Source organism: Rhea pennata, chromosome 10 (genome assembly GCF_028389875.1).
Source record: "Rhea pennata isolate bPtePen1 chromosome 10, bPtePen1.pri, whole genome shotgun sequence".
Taxonomy (NCBI): domain Eukaryota; kingdom Metazoa; phylum Chordata; class Aves; order Rheiformes; family Rheidae; genus Rhea; species Rhea pennata.
This window is the reverse complement of record NC_084672.1, coordinates 14,832,173-14,849,165: the sequence shown is the minus strand read 5'-3', so window position 1 is coordinate 14,849,165 and position 16,993 is coordinate 14,832,173. Positions and strand designations below refer to the sequence as shown.

The following is a 16,993-nucleotide window of genomic DNA, read 5'->3' as shown; positions in this document are numbered from 1 at the left end:
GCCCAAACTGAGTTCTTTATGACTCCTATTTTAGATTAATTAATAAATATTGCCCATCAGCTATATTAGACACTACATACACTATCAGTCCTTACATTAAGGAAGTCTTTCATTACCCTAAGCAAAAACCCATTAGGTATATAGCAGATTACAAGCAAAACCAGCAAAATCTTGATTCAGTGAACATTTTGTTTTCAAATTTTGAGACAAAAGAGAATCAGTTTTGTGGCTTGATATTGTTGTTAACTTTTATTAACAGAAAGGACTTCTGACTGGACTATTCTTTCAGAGTGTCACAAAGACTACTTGCAGTTTACTCAATTCATTTAATTATTGTTTTGACTTAGACTATGCCTGAAATTAGAGAGATGAAAAATGTCATTAGACTCAGTGAAGAAAAAGCATCTCAGTGAGAACTTTTTAAAAATATACAAATATCAGTATTTTGCACAATATAATACTAACCTCAAGGCTAACTTAAAGTGTAGCCATGTCTTTTCTTTAAGTGTTCCCAAGGAGCTTCTGGTGAGCCTGTTTACAGTAAAGCACACCTAAAGCCTTGCAAGGTATGTCAAAAATACATTATCTTAAAACCATATTAGCTCAGGACACCTTTCTTGGATTTAATTACATCTAAGCATTCAATAATGAAAAAAAAGTATTATTCAAAAACAGTATTAGCATAAAATTAAGTTTGTATTTATTTTTTTTAGCAGCAAAATACTTGAAGAAGGTTGTAACCAGCAGTACTGGGCTCTATGAAGTTTGACAATTCTCACAAGACTCCAAACTAAATACTGCTTTTCTTATGGTAATAGTAGACTCATTAATGAGGGGGAAAACATCTTTATTGATTTTTTTGCACTGACTTATGAATAGGATTCACTGGCCCTAGCTGTTGTTGCTGGTCAACCAAGGAATTAACACCTTTCCTATCTCAGCTCGGTCTAATACATGCAAACAGGTATCTCCTATTTTCATTAACTGCTGTAGTATTTTATATACCTAACAAAAATGCTGCCTTCTGAAAAGGTATCCTTTCCTTCTCCATTTGGCACCAGCAGCCTAAGAAGCAACTATATTTGTAAGGAAAAAACCCACGTGATTAACAACATTTTAATCAGTTAATATAGGCATTTACTTCAATCAACTAAGAAATAAGATGGGATAAACACCTACCTTTCATTTCTCTTAGTAAAAAAAGTGCTCCTTACTCACAGCTCACTTCTTAACCCTGCTGATATAGTTTGAATGCAGGAAACCTCGTCAACCTTAAAAACCAATTCACCTTTTAATAGCCTTATCATTTATCCATTTCAGTCACCACCAACCAATACGTAGTTGCAATACTTCAGATAACACTTATTTATCCTGGTACGCTTGAATGGCTATACAATATAATGGATATATACTGTGTGTGTGCTTGTTTGTGTGTATATATACACACATACACACTCTCTCTTTCTCTCTATATATATATTTACACACACACACATATATATAATGGATATATACTATATATATATATATATATATATATAAAATATAGCCATTCAAGTGTACCAGGATAAATGTTATCTTGTGTGTGTATATATACACATATATTTCAAGTCCAAATCCAAGATATATATTCATATAGCAAAACTTTGCTATGGTTGTTAGTAACTATGAACTACATGTACCTAAAAAAATGCATTAAAAATAAGCATGATAGAGGAAAGGCATAAAAGAAATTTAAATCTGAGTGCTACTAGACAAGGCTAGATTATTTTCTAAAAAACAAGGCTATTTTGGAAAATATGCCCAAGTCATACAAGTTCTAACAAACAGTTATTATAAAAAGGCTAGAAAATATAGAAAATATATACTAGTCTTGAAAATGGCATAATTAGTTTGATTAGGCAAAGTTTGGAATACACATAAGGATGACAAGTTGACCATGAGCCAGCAATGTGTCCTTGTGGCCAAGAAAGTCAATGGTCTCCTGGGGTGCATTGGGAAGACTGTTGCCAGTAGGTCAAGGGAGGTGATCCTGCCCCTCTACTCAGCCCTGGGGAGGCCTCATCTCGAGTGCTGTGTCCAGTTCTAGGCTCCTCAGTACAAGAGAGACATATGGAGCTACTGGAGAGAGTCCAGCACAGGGCTACAAAGATGATCAGAGGGCTGGAGCATCTGCCCTATGAGGAACAGCTGCGAGAGCTGGGCCTCTTCAGCCTGGGGAAGAGAAGACTGAGGGGGGATCTTATCAATGTCTACAAGTACCTGAAGGGAGAGTGTCAAGGGGACAGGGACAAGCTCTTTTCAGTTGTCCCATGCGACAGGACAAGAGGCAATGGGCAGAAATTGAAGCACAGGAAGTTCTGCCTGAACGTGAGGGGAAATTTCTTCCCTGTGAGAGTGACGGAGCCCTGGCACAGGTTGCCCAGAGAGGTTGTGGAGTCTCCTTCTCTGGAGATCTTCAAGGCCCGCCTGATGCAACCCTATCTAACACGCTCTAGGTAACCCTGCTGAGCAGGGAGTTTGGACTGGATTGTCTCCAGAGGTCCCTTCCAACCTTACTGATTCTATGATTCAATGAATACACTTATTCTCACGTTTTCTTAAGCTGGAACCAAACAACTGCACTGCAATAGAAGCACAGCAATGCATTACTAGTGTACAGTCACCAATTTCAAATGTTAGCATCACATTTTCTCCTTCACACGCTTAAAATAGGGCTGTATAGAATACTAATCTCTCCACGTTCTGTTCTTCAGACACTAATAATCATAATGACAAATCCCTTCCTATAAAATAACTGAGTATAGTAACTTCCATCCACTATTAAAGATGCAATTTCCATCCTTGGACCTTGTAATCTGACTTGTCACTGTGCATATGTACAGTTTATATGTACACTGTACCTAGGTATAGCATAAGACAAGTTCACCCATCTTGACTCCATAAACAATGCACAGCTTATTCCATGCCAGAAACTCCAGACCAAAACATTTGTTTGTTTATTGTTTTTGTGAGTTTTTAAAATCTGATTGGTCACAAATGATCAGCAAGATCTTCATCACCTAGATCAAGAAAGTTTTGCTTCTAAACTACCATTCACACAGGGAAGTCTCTGGTATCATTAAAAGTGACTCCAGAGCTCATGCACCTCTGACAGCTTATCCAGAGTGATGGCTTTATCAAAAGACAGAATGATGTTTACTCTAAGGCAGCTGTAAAAGAAAAGCAGAGCAAGTTTGGGAGGGAATGAAAGAAGCCACTTGAGAGAAAAAAAAAAAGCTAGAAAGAGAGAAAGTAACAAATGAGCTCTGGAACAAAAAATAAAAGGGAAAAAAATTTCTTGATTATAGTGTTTTGTTTCTTTGTACACTAAGTAGTAGTTCTCTGGTATTTTCCTAAAAAGTGAATCTTTCCATTAATATACATGCCCAGGAATTTTATGGCATCATCACCATGTCCCTACAAAACTTTAGGGATAACTTATGTACTACTTCCATCTCCTCTCATTCATATATCCTATTACTTTCACTCCAGTGTGTCTCCAGAACCATGTTGTAACAAATAATACACAAGCAATCAGCCCATAATATACTTTTTTGTCTCCAGCTAGAGAGAAAATAGGACTATCCAATGGGAGTGTTGTGCACTGATACATTATTTATGTACCAAAGTTTCAATGACATTACCTCATGTGTTACTAAAATGAAAATAAGAACATTCAGCTAAACCTTTCTTTTGTCCTGGACTGCAGAAATACTACTTTTGTACTATTCAGCCACATCTTGTGTTGGTCAGGTTGTTGGCTACCAATCCTTGCCTTCACGGACAGACAAAACAATTCATTAAACAACGAGTTATGCTTTGGATATTATATTGAAGATTAATTCCAGGAACTTGATCTGCAATCAGCACTTTTCCACCCACAAATAAAAAAACAGAAGTTGACTATGAATCAATTATGGAAGTAAGAGTCGGAAAACCATTCATAAAAGTAATGTAAATGCCAAATCAGCGATTAGTCACTTTTCTTTAAAGGTATTACTGCTCCTGAAAGTGTTAAAAGTGAAGTGTAATACTCCAAACTATTATTTGCTTAAATGATTCATTTAAGTAAGTATTCTCTACATAAGCATGAGGCCTCATGTGAAAAGAATGGGGAGGGAAGGTTTGAGAACTGACAGGCTACAAACTGTAGTTTGCACATTTTGTAGAACTAAAGCATTAATTTGCAATATGTTACTTCTTATACTTACTGTAAATACAATCAAAATTGCTGTGTAATTCAAATGATATATGGCAGTTGAATGTGTTTTCTCTTTGAGGAAAAGGTGACATTAAAAAGACATCCTTCTTCAAAGGCTGCTGCACACAAAGTGTTCTAAAAACGGATTTCCTTATCAGTGAATACTCTCTCTGATACCAGTCATCGTGCTCACTAAAAGTTAATTCAAAAAAGAATAACATATCACTCAGCAGAAGTGTTCAGGTGATGTATTCTTTTGGTATGGCTCTCCAACTATTAAATATATTCTGAAAGTTTTAAACTTTGATGAATTCTTAGGTATTCTACAAATGCAGAAAGTCAAGTAAAATACCACACGCATCCATTAGACATAAAGCATGAAAGACAGTCCTGACAATGAGTATTGCCATGTATTCTACAGGACCTGAAATTCCATTTTTAACAAATCAGTTGCTAACTGCTGAGGCAAGAATCACTGAGAGGAACATAGATACTCCCTATGGGTGCAGAAAATGGAAAGTGTGGAGAGAAAGCACTACTCAAATGTCAATGCACTCTGTTTACAGGATAAGGGTAATCTGAGAAGTACAACTGTTACAGGAGCTGGTCTGTAAATTCCCTTTAATCTCTTACTGTACTCCCTTCTCTGTTTATTTCAGGGAAAAGGAAAATAGAAGCCTTAATATGACATTCTATAACTGTGCAGATACTCTATAACTCACAATCTTCATCTAATTACATTTTTTCATATATTGGACTTCCAGGCTGGTTAAACTCTCTGCAAATATACTACAAGAAGGACTTTATAATTCACAAAAATAAGACTTCAGAAGACTTTAAGAGACTGAAGTAGACATTTTTCACCTGATGGATTAAAGGAAGCACAAAAATACTTTCTGTAATTCATATCACTGATCACATGAGATGTAGTATCGAAAGTAACTTCTCATTTTCTAACAACAACTCATGTTAAGCAGAAACACACACTAAGGCGCAGCCAATATACCAGCAGCAATATGATTTCACTGTCTTGTATCTTCAACACATGCCTTCTTAAATTACCTCTCCATGTCTTTTACGTTCCTATTGTGCAAAGATGACTAGATATAATGACTGGACTCCCCCAACACACACCTCAAAGTGATTAACAATGGAAAAAGTAATGAAAATACTATTGCTAGCTGATTCTTAGAAAGTACACCATCTCGTGTCAAAGTTCTGAAGAAACATATCTGCAAAATGCAAATCTATAATTTAGTATCATTATTTCAGTCTAAAAATACTTTCATATCAGCAATATTTTTAATATTTATTACGTAACACTTTCAGTTTATGCAACACTTTCTGCAGTTGATTCAACACTTCCAATTTGACTGAATGTCCATTATAAAAGTGGTTACCCAATACAAAAGAAATAGCATCCAAAGCCTGAGATACTAATTACTACTAAATACACTCTTTGGCTAATGGACAATTCTTGTGCAATTCTTCATCTTTAAATTAACATCTCTGATTATTATTTTTGCAAGACAGGCAAAGAAAGCAAAGATTCAGTCAAGGTGACAATTACCCTCTGGCTATTTGGGCTAACTATGAGCTACCCATTAAATACACTTGCAATGCAATAATGTCAACATTTCAAATATAGGTTGCTCTTGAAAATCATTGTCTTCGTTTATCACAAGAGGTATTAAAATTATATATATTTAGCAGTTATCTGCTCTGGAGTCTCTTAGAATAGATTATAAGGATTGTGGAAGAAAACTTCTCTAAAAACTTTACTTCCCTCCCCCCTTTCTTTTTTTTTTCTTTATACAGGGATGCTACTATTTACACCTCTTCTTTCCTTTTTTTTTTCTTTTCCGAGAAACATCTTATCTGAGGGCTTATATCAGTACTGATCTGAATATGAGAATTCAGATCAATTTAGACTTGCATACTCATCAAAATTACAGAGCAAATTATAAGTTGCAGACCACTGCTCATCAGGAGGAATATAAAACCAGCCATGTCTATAAAAGAGTTAAAGGAAATACTACAGCATCTGAACCCTCTGGACTGCTCCTGTGATATCTGAATACACTTATAAAGCTACATGACAACTCTAAGAATAGTCTACTGTCTAGTTCCTTTAACAAGAATTTAAAATTTAAACCGTAAAAGACTTAAAGTACCTTCAATTTGAAGTCATACAATTGCTTATAAACATTTGTTTGACGTACTAAAAATCTTTCCAAAACAGACTTGGTGTAAAGTTTTAGCTTTCTGACTTCTCAAGACAACAATTTCACTGCGACAGTAAAATCAGATATCACCAAATTCAATGGAAGCAGAACTGGATACCATACAGAAATTAATGACCAATGTTAGTAACAACAGTATTTTGTTTAAAAGATAAAATTAAAACATTATTACCTCCAGCAAGGATCTTCTCTTCCAACTCACTCATTTGCTTTTTGTATGCTTTTAAAGCAGCTTCCTTAAATGATGGTCGTATTCTTTTTTTCTTTGGAGTTTCAGTAGGCATCTCTGGGACATTCTGATTTTCATCTTCTTTTATTTCTATGTCAGCAGCCATGTCACCTTCGACTTCCAGTATCACTTCACTGACCACACTGTCAAATTGTCTGTCATATTCCACCTCTTGTAGTGTTCCATAAGGAGTTTCATACGAAGGTTGTTCCAGTTCATATTCTTGGATCTGCTCACTTGTTTCACTAGTATTAGTTCTGTTTTCTAGCTTAGCAAGGACTTGTTCCATTACTTCTACATAATCTGTTTCATTCTCACCAGCTGGTTCAACTAAGTCTTCCTCATCCTCCGCTTTATAGTAATAAGGCTCAGTGTAAACATCAGAATCGAGCGTTGTGCTCGATTCATTTGCAGTAGACTGAGATAAAGTCCTAAACCTTCCCATGAAAGAAGACCCACTGTCTTCATACCCACTTAAACTTTGTGTGCTTTTATTCCAGACTACTTCTAATGCTGACTTAGCACGCTGAAGTGTAGATCCAAATTTAGGAAAACTGAAAGTTTTATCAGAAAGATCTATGCTTAATCGGCTGTGCCAAGATTTAGGAGGTGCTTCTTCCGAGTCATCACTTGGTAGTTCACTCTGACTTCGGTACATCATAGGCAATCTGTTTTGATTCTGATAAAGTGAGTTAGAATTTGTTTCCTGATAATCGTCATATTGACCAGTCCACTGACTTTGTGATTCACTGTCAAGGCCAGGACACGATGGAGAAGTACCATTGAGGGTAAAATCATAACTCTCAGTATCATACTGGAGATCAGAACTTTGGCACTTTCCAAAATCCATCTGTTGATCTGAAGGGCTGCTCATATCATATGCAAAAACTTCTTGGATAGATGAGTCTACGCCCAAATCTGCCCCTTGTTCCAACTGATTCCATTCTTTCCATGGTGAAAGATCATTACGTAAAGAAAGCTGGGAACCGCTATAGCGGCTTCTATCTCCAGATACACATGTTATTCCATTGCTTAATCCCCTATCAACTGTTTCTGTGTTCTCTACTTCATTTTGCATTGGATGCTCTTGAACATCTCGGGCAAAAGTCTGTTCCTGGGAGCTATCATACCAGTTGGTAGAATCATCTTGCCTTCTCTGCCAAAGTTCTCGATCTGAGGAAGACAACAGTGAATTACCATTTGTTCTGCTAAAACACTGATTTTCTGAAAAATCATCAGAATAAGACTGACACAATTTTGAGAAATCTGACTCTGAACGGCTAAGTTTTGGTGTTGCAAAGTCATTTTGCAAATGCCACAGAGGGGTCATGTCTGAATAGTAGGCCTTTGATTGCTTTTCCATATTGTCGTATTCTGGTGACTGATCATCATATTTTCTTCTGTTTGAGAAAGTGCTACTGTCAGCAGGTCTATTAAAGTCTCTAGTATTTGATGACTGGATACTTCCCTTGGTAGTGCTTGTTTTTATTTGAAGTGCTGATTTAGATATCTTTGCATAACTGTTCTTATTTATATCTGATTCCATCTCCTTATCACTGTCAGGTGATTCCCAATCATGTTTTTTAGTTTTTGTCTCTACAGTTAACAGCTTCATATCCATACTCTCATATGTCTGAGAGGAGGGTAGTCCTCTTTCTTTTTTCTCTTTCATGTCATGGGAAAACATATCTGTGGAAACTCCAATGCCAGTTCCCTTAAGTTTGTAAGACTTTTTTAAAATCAGATCTCTATGTTGTGATGACTCAAAGTAAACAAGAATTGGTCTTGGCTTTGCATTTGGACAGTCCCTTTGTTGCCCCAGTCTTTGAGCAAATTCAATCTTAATAATGCTTTGTGCCTCTGAGAATCCCATTTTATCTATTAGTATTTTGTAAACTGTATTTTCAGTTTTTTCAAATCTCTCTTCAGGCACATTTAGAAACCTAAGACTTGCTTTGTCTCCTGGATGGCCTATTTGCTTAATGTAGTCATGTATATCTCTAGTTTCTCTTCTGGACTGTACAAATCCAGTTCTCAATTGTTCGATTTCACTTTGTACAACTTCTACACTACTAGAAATTTCATCAATCGATTGTTTCAGAGCATTTACATGCCCTCTTAATTCAGAAAGTTCTGTTTCAATTTGACTGATTCCCTGAAGCTCTTTAAAGATCATTTCCATAACATCATGGGTTTGACTAATGCAACCTGTCGAACTAAAGCTAGGTTCGAGAGTATTTGATTTCTGGTGGCGACCAGTTCTGTCTAAAGACTTACTTCTTAAGCCCCATGTTTTTCTCCATGTACTCAGCTCTGAGTCTGATGAGACACACTCTTGACTCTTCTTCCATTTCCTTAATTTTCGTAAAGCTCCCAGCTTTAGTGTATGTAAAGTGCGTTCTCCATCAGAGCTTCCATCAGATGGTGCAAGGCTGCTTAAACTCTTTCTGTTGCGTCTCACAGGCATTGTGTGAGATAAATATTCCTTTTTCTTGCTGTTACTTTTTACTTCACTTAATGATTCAGAATATGAGCTATCATTTGAAGATAGATCTTGAACTATATCCTCATTATTATTGTTTGTTACAAAAATAGGCTTTTGTAGTCCATTGGCAATAGCAACTCTGTAACTGAATGTTGGAGAAAGTGAAAATTCTCTATTACTTTCCTCTTCTTCAGCTGATAAGTTGCGAGCAGATGGACACTTGGCAATCTTTTTAACAGTGCTTTTCAAAGTATTTGAAAATTTTGGATTCTTTGTTTGCCCAATCTGGGATAAGTCTTGTTCCTTTTTGCTCTGAGAACTCTCTTTCTTTTTTGTACTATTTCCCAGTTTCTTTGTAAACATTCCTTTGCAAATCTTATGTATGTAAGACGAGATCAGGCTCTTTAAAAGCGCAGAAATCATGAAGTGTAGTTTTTATTAACCTGTTTCCATAAAACACAATTTTTGATCCAGACAAATATTTTTTATCTCCAGTAGGATCATCAAGTATTTCATCAACAGAAAGTAAAGACATGTAAACTATTGATGCTCTGGTATCCCGTGAGAGCAAAAAAAGGGAAGGAAAAAAAAAAAACAACAAACACATCTGCTTGTTAGAAACCAAATCCTGAAGGTGTTTTGTATGTGTTGTAAGATCTCACACTGCTGCACATGGTTTCTTGAAGTGTCTAAAAAGGAGGGAATGATGTTACTATGGCTGCCAAACAAACTTCTTGTTCAATAATACTGATATTATTTTAATTGGGTTACAAAGGAAACACAGAGTTGTTAAGCATCTATTTATATTTTCCTTAATTGTCTGAATGCAGCTTTTCATGAACAACTGAAGCTGCAAGCAGTCCTGGGCGAATATTTTAAAAATAAAAAAATAAGCTATATTTATTTACAGATTGCCCAGTTTGATCTCAGACTTTGAGATATTTACTACTTACGCTGTCTGCTTTCTCTCAGAGTAATATTAACACTTCCATTTAGATATCTTTATGATATACAGCAATGGTAAAAAACAATAATTGAACAAATCCTTCCTAGCTAGTATGACAACAAATAGAAAGGTCTCTCTTGGCTCACTTTTTGGAGCAAGGTAGGATTTTGTGCAACAAATTGGCATTACATGTATGAAGTACTATTCTATTTTGAGATTGAATTATACATATGACTGTGGTTTGAAAAACAGACACTATCTTGCAGTCTTTAATATATGTTACACATGCTAAGCCAGGACTTGATGCGTGCACAGCTTATAGGTATCTCTTCATTAAGAATGAGAAAAAGACTGGGAAAAGGACAGAATCAGAATGAAGACTGATGGAATGTTCTCATTCAAGTTGCTAAGTATCACATTTTTGTCACCAAAAAAGAAAGTCTACACAAAACAGATGAGATGGAAAGTGGTGGTGGTGGTGGGGTGCTGTGGGGGAGAGGTACACAGAGGGGCAGGAAAAGCGATTCTCAAGTTTCAGAACAAAAAGAGATGGCATTAGAATAGGAAGGTAATTTGATTACTGGAAAGAGTAAGAAGAGATTCCAGGAGATACAGAGAAGCATCTATTCCATAAAACAAGAAAAACATTTTAAATAGACATATAGATATACTTTTGTACAGAGTACCATTCAACTCAATCTCAAAGCTCCCAAATAAATAACAAGAAAAACAGCTCAGAAGAATCGAATGAAGTAGTCCTTAAAATGACTATTTCAGTTTCTAAACTAGATGAAAATTCTTTGGCAGAGTAAGAAGCTTATGAAGATATAGGATATACAAAGGGTTAAAACTTGCCCTGTGGTAGCATAAGAGGGGGAAAGGGTATGTATTATCCAACTGGTCTGCAAATAACATGGCACTTCATAAAACATTGTGGTCTGCCCACAAATACCAAGACTTCAACAGTGTATAAACAAATTAGAAGGCTTATTTACTGGCATATGCTACAAAACATCCAGACATAATGAAACTATCACTGCAATTTCGAACATCTTCATCCCTTTTAAAATAAGGTTTAATACCTCCTTTGTAGAAGAATCTTGTTTTCAAAGCCAGTAGTATATTTAAATTTTATCCAATGTCTAACTTATGCTCTTTATCAAAGTATAGTATCTAGTATAAATAGCTACATACTCAATTTTATTTAAAAAGCACTTTTTGACAGCATCATAGAAATTCAAAAGCTGTACTGCTAAAGATGCACAAGTATCTGCTAAATGGAGCTGAGTTAGGTTCTCTCATTGAGTTCCACTGCATCTCACTAACTATGGATTGTAAGCTGACAAATGGATCAAACTATGGCTCTATCAAATACTGTTTTCCTAAAAATTTTATCTATAGATGTAGAATAAAGTTTGAATCATTATAGGTCTCATCTATTTCTTCTCATGCAGATTTACATCAGGGTTGCTCCTACTATTTTAAATCAGTGTATTAATGCAGGTTGAACCTTTATGCCTTTTAGTGAAGCACACAGGACTAAGCCAGTTTGTTTAATCAGCTGTAAATTCTCATTCAACGATTCTCTGCTTTTATCCCAGTCCCCCAATAAACTATCATAACTCTTTTTATTCTGTTGTTTATTAAGTCAAGCTAATATATATGAGTTGAACAAAGATGGGTTAAGTTGTTCTAAACACAGAGACTCAAATTCAAACATCTACAGCCCAAGTGAGAAATGTCATGCTAGATGGTTACAGAGCAGGAAGTTGGAAAGCTATATGGAGTGAGGTTAAAAGTAGAAGAAATCTTTAATGAATGGGTTCCTTCTGTAAAGAGGCTATAAACACACTTTCTGCAATCTTTTAACCGTAGCAAGTCTAGAGGTGGGTTTTTGTCATTGAACTTCATGGTGAACAGGTAATTTGGCTCCATTCCAAGAATACAGTCAATAATAAAGCATTGCCAAAAATAAAACTCTTCAGCCAGAAGGATCAGGTATAAAAGATCTATTCCCAAATATATAACAAATGCATCAGCTAAAGGAAGGTTAAGAATGACACTTTTTTAATGCATGCAAAACAGTGTTTTTAGAGATCTGTCTGAACACCAGGTCCTATAGATACCCAAAATTCCTTTTCATATTGTTCCCCCTCCCCTTCAGTCTGTTTAGGAGGGAAGGTGTTTTTAAGTCAGAGGAACTATAGGATTTTATAGCCAAACTCTTCGCATTTCAAACCTACCTTCCTATTGTTACAAAGGAAAAAAAAAAAAAAAACAATCAACTTAGAAGATTTCAGTATTTAAAATGAATAGCTAGATCATAACTGACCTGATCCCATGAAATACAGCTGCAGAGCAGCATCCCTCTTCCATTCAGAAGTAGCTTTGTAGAAGCAGACTGCCCCAAGAAAAGCAAGAAATAGGCACAACCGTAGTCCTGCTTGCCCTCTATCCTATTAGTCGGTCAATGAGGGGGCTGTGCATATGGGAAGGGGTCAGAGGAAAAGGTGAGACAGAAGAGCAGTTTCTCAATTTAGAGGGCATATGGCAGCTTACGTTCACCACGTCAAAACAGTTGGGAGAAAAGAAATCCACCAAAAAACAAGTAGCAATGCCACTGCATTACTCCCAAAGAAGAGCTGTTTCCTATTGACAGCAATATCCGAGATACAAAATGCTTCACAGATGTGAATCAATCACATACATGACAGAAACAGAATATAAACAATCCTGCTTTGCAGCTGTGAAAACTCAGGTAGAGTTTCACTTGCTGTTAAGTATGTTAGGAATCAATAACAGAATACACACATTTTTTCAAATATTGGAATAAGATGATCCTGACATAACTGTGCTTACATTAGTGTATCTGTTGGTTGAAGACTGCACTAGCATTTTTATATAAGCATAAATGCATACACTTCAGACTGCTGAAGTTTACTACAATAGTTGCTTCATACTGACACAATCTCCTATCACAAATGACTTAATTCAGAAGAACTTGATTTGAAACAACTTACTTCCTGTGTAATATTCTTAAATACTGACACTTTTGAGTTGTGTCATGAAGTGCTTGGTGAATCTCTAAAGACTGTTACATAAAATGTTATTCATGTTAATACTGCATATGCCGCATAGCTGACCTGCCTGCAAACCCTTGCAAATGTAGGCACAACAGCAACAGAGTAGCTCTCCTTTCTCCTTGGTGTTATTGCTCCCTTTTGTCCAAAAAATTCCTCAGGTCAAACTGCAGAGTTCTACCCTATCTCACCACTTTTTTCCACTTAAAAATATCTATATATACATATATACATATATATATACACAAAAGATCATGGAGAGCTATCATCACACCAAAGACAGTAAGCTCTGTTGCTTAGCTGGCTGCAGATTCACTTATCTTTTCAGTATTGGTGTAAGAGAGAGGCTTGAACAGGCAATATCAATTTTAACAGCAGCATCAATCTTAATGGAATAGAAGAGAGGGTAGCTTGCTGACAAAAAGCAGCTGCAGAAGTCATCATTTATGCCATATGATGCCTTGACTTGGAAAGCATCACAACATCCTTCTATTAACATTATTTGTGATCCAGGCAATCTATTTTTTAGCGTCTGATACCATTAGCGGCCAAGGATGATAGCTTCCTATCCAAATGGAGACGACGCCATTTCTATTGTCCTTGAAAGTCATTTAGAAAATTCAATATATCTGCTTATTTATCCAAAGGTGTTTCTTTATGGAGTTTGTTATCAATCTATTAATGCATCTTTCTTTATGAAGCATGATACTAGTATAATCAACCAAAGCGCTGCTTCAAACTCACATCCGAAGATGATTCAATCTGTTAATTTTTAACCAATATGGCCTTTAATTTCCTGAAGACCTTATATGTATACTTATCAAGTACACTGTGAAATATGATCTAAATGTTTAACACCAGTAGTGCAAGATACTGGTTACAACTGTAATTTGACTTTGAGCAGAATTAAGTGGTGTGATGAAAGAACAAGTAACAATAGATGCAAACACCACACGTTCATAACTAACTTTCTTCGGCTCGTTTTGATTTAAAACAGTGTCTGGAAGAGAAATCACACAGAATTTTGTATATTACTGAATTTACTCAGTGGTTTAACAGTCATTTGCATGTAAACTACTTTGTCTTCAGGACACCTTAGAAGAAAGTATAAATTCTCAACTAGCTGGAATGAGTAATTATTCCAGAGTGAAAAATCTCTCCCTGCTCACCAGCTACTATAACCACCATTGGAAAAGATAGTTCTGCCATTTCAAAGACATTTTTTGCTCAATTATTGTTGAAGTAAGATGCTAGCTGTAGGAAAACAAACTTAGTTTGCAAAAATTTTTCTTACTCCTTTAGTTACATTATTTGTTGCATCTTTATATGCAATTTAATAATTGCATTTCTCACTGAAAAAGTCATGTAACAATGCAGTTGTAAGTCTAGTAAGCGGCCAACAAGTTTTCTTTGCAGCATTATATCCAGAAGGTCCAAGTGATATGATTTACTAAAATAATGCATATGCAGAGAAGATATCTACAGAATACTATAGTAAGTATGCTCTCAAATCCATTTACATTACTACTACTCATTTTGCTCTGAACACTATTCAGTTTCTCTAGGATTTACTCTAACATTTCAAGATGTTCTACAACTTTAAACATTTCAAGATGTTCTACAACTTTAAACATTTCAAGATGTTCTACAACTTTAAACAATTTCTGTAATCATGATCTCAGAAAATTTTAAAACACACATCCCTCCCTCCTCTCCTAGGTATAAAATTTTAATTCCCTAATTATACTGGCCTGAACCCTGGGATGGGCTATGATCTGCTCTGGATTATCTCTCTTCTGGACAGAGACAGTGTTTGTGCTACACAGATCTGTACAACAGAGATTGTTTTAGACAGTGGGTAGAGGGGCTTTTTATTTTTGTTCTTCTGAATTGTTTGCTTTTAAAACTACTTACAAAAATAGTCTAAAAGCTCCACAATCAGAGTAAGTGACCAACTTGAAACAAACAACTTCAAAACCCTCTGGCCTCCACTGTGCCTCCAAAAAAGGTTTTAAGTATTTTCTAGAATATAGTTTAGTACTTCTGTCAAACTGTTTGAACAAAAAAATATGGAGAGTTTTTGAAAAAATATCCTTTCACCTGACATAAGTGCTTTGCAGTCATCTGTAGCTTTTGTATTGGAAAAAAAAATGCTACAAGCACAAACAACACTGACAGTATGATACACAAGGATGAGTGGACATGCGCGTGCGCACACACACACAGGAGCAACGTTCGCTAAACACCCGACGACATTCATTGATAAGAATGGCATTATTTGCTTCAGTATATTGACAACTATGGAGTGAAACTTAGATTTCCACTTGAAAGCAGGAATCCCTGCTATAGACCTTCAACCTAATTGAATGACACAGACAAAATGAGAAAACCTGCATAAGAACCTTCTTAGGTGCCAAAGAATTCTTACGTTTCAGAGCTTCTGCTCTACTGTAATGCTCTCAGGAAGCAGAGTCAAGTATACTACTTCATATAAATGAATTCTTCCTAGATATTCACAACACTATAGTTCAAAGGAAGCTTGGAATTTTCCATCCCTCTTGCTACTTATATGAATTGAGAGAGCTAATTCAAGCCATCAGTCCTCTCCTCCTTAATAATACTCTGAAGTCCCAGGAATTCACCTAGGACTTCCCATGTATTTCCACAGCAATACACAGACATTACCATGTTGTGCCAACATCAATGCAGGATCAAGCAAATGCTATGGTGATAAAAAATGTTTATACATTTAAAAAGTTTATACATCTCTTCATTCAGCTCAAATTCCAGAGAAAAATTTCATTTATCTTGTATTAAGACTTGCTTCAGTATAAAATATCTTCAGAATGACAGTTAGCCATATTTTTTATTACAATATTCTTTACAAAAGTAACTTCTGATGGACAAAAGACATTTTAGCCTTAAGCACTAATTTTGACTCTTCTTACATCTTTTAGATGCAAAAACATTCTCTCAACTTTTATCAAGCAAGTATATTGCTTGTTTATATGGTAAGAATTAACATGACATTTTAGAACACTAATATCTCAAGTAACATTTCATTTTCATTTCGTTATTTGTATTTCCTATCAATTGCCAAGTAATAGTTATATTATACCAGATAAAAATGACAACTTTATATGATCACTGACAGCTTCATTCAGAATACAAGCATCTATACCACCTCCACTACGAAAAATAATTTTATGATCAACAGAGGGTTTATTTTCACATTACAAAGCAATTAAATAGTGTGACACCAATTAAATCTTTCCAGATGCAAGAACTCTTGTCAGCTAAGGGTTAACATCAGTATTAGGATGCTGGAACTGATATTAACCCTTTTTGCACCAACATATTTTAAAGAAATCTAACTTAATATTGGCCTGCAGCCCAACTGAAACAGCAAAGTATTTTAAAAGACTTCAGGACTAAACAATCAAATAAGCATTACTTTTAAGGTTTTGAAGGTTGATAATACATAGTACCAGGCTACACCACGGAAAGAGTACTAGTGTCCTTAGTTTAAGGGCATACAGCCTCTTACTTTAATTTCACTTTTACTATTCACCATCAGCTGCCAGTTGAAAAAAAATTACAATTAATACACAACAGCAGTGCAACAGAACCCATGCTGATTTAAAGGAAGCTGGAAGGTTATTTAACATTATCAGATTTTTATATCTGTTAAAATTTATTTTCTATTAAGAGGAAGAATTACAATTTCGTAGTAACAGAATAGTTTCAGGCACTATTCCTTGGTCTAT

The 16,993-nt window shown here is 35.6% G+C and overlaps 1 protein-coding gene across 5 annotated transcripts in view; it reads right to left on the bottom strand.

Moving 5' to 3' along the window:
* Positions 1-16,993, bottom strand: part of UNC13C (unc-13 homolog C) — a 246,277-nt gene that overhangs the window by 169,999 nt on the left and 59,285 nt on the right. Inside the window, exon 1 of one of the 5 annotated variants that reach the window (XM_062583735.1) lies at positions 6,659-9,626. The exons of 3 other annotated variants lie outside the window; for them this stretch is intronic. In XM_062583735.1, the coding sequence (XP_062439719.1) occupies positions 6,659-9,623 (2,965 nt within the window). In that variant the 5' untranslated portion in view covers positions 9,624-9,626. Of the gene's footprint in view, positions 1-6,658; positions 9,627-16,993 lie in introns of those variants that run through there. One more of the 5 variants, XM_062583734.1, reaches the window with a different exon arrangement.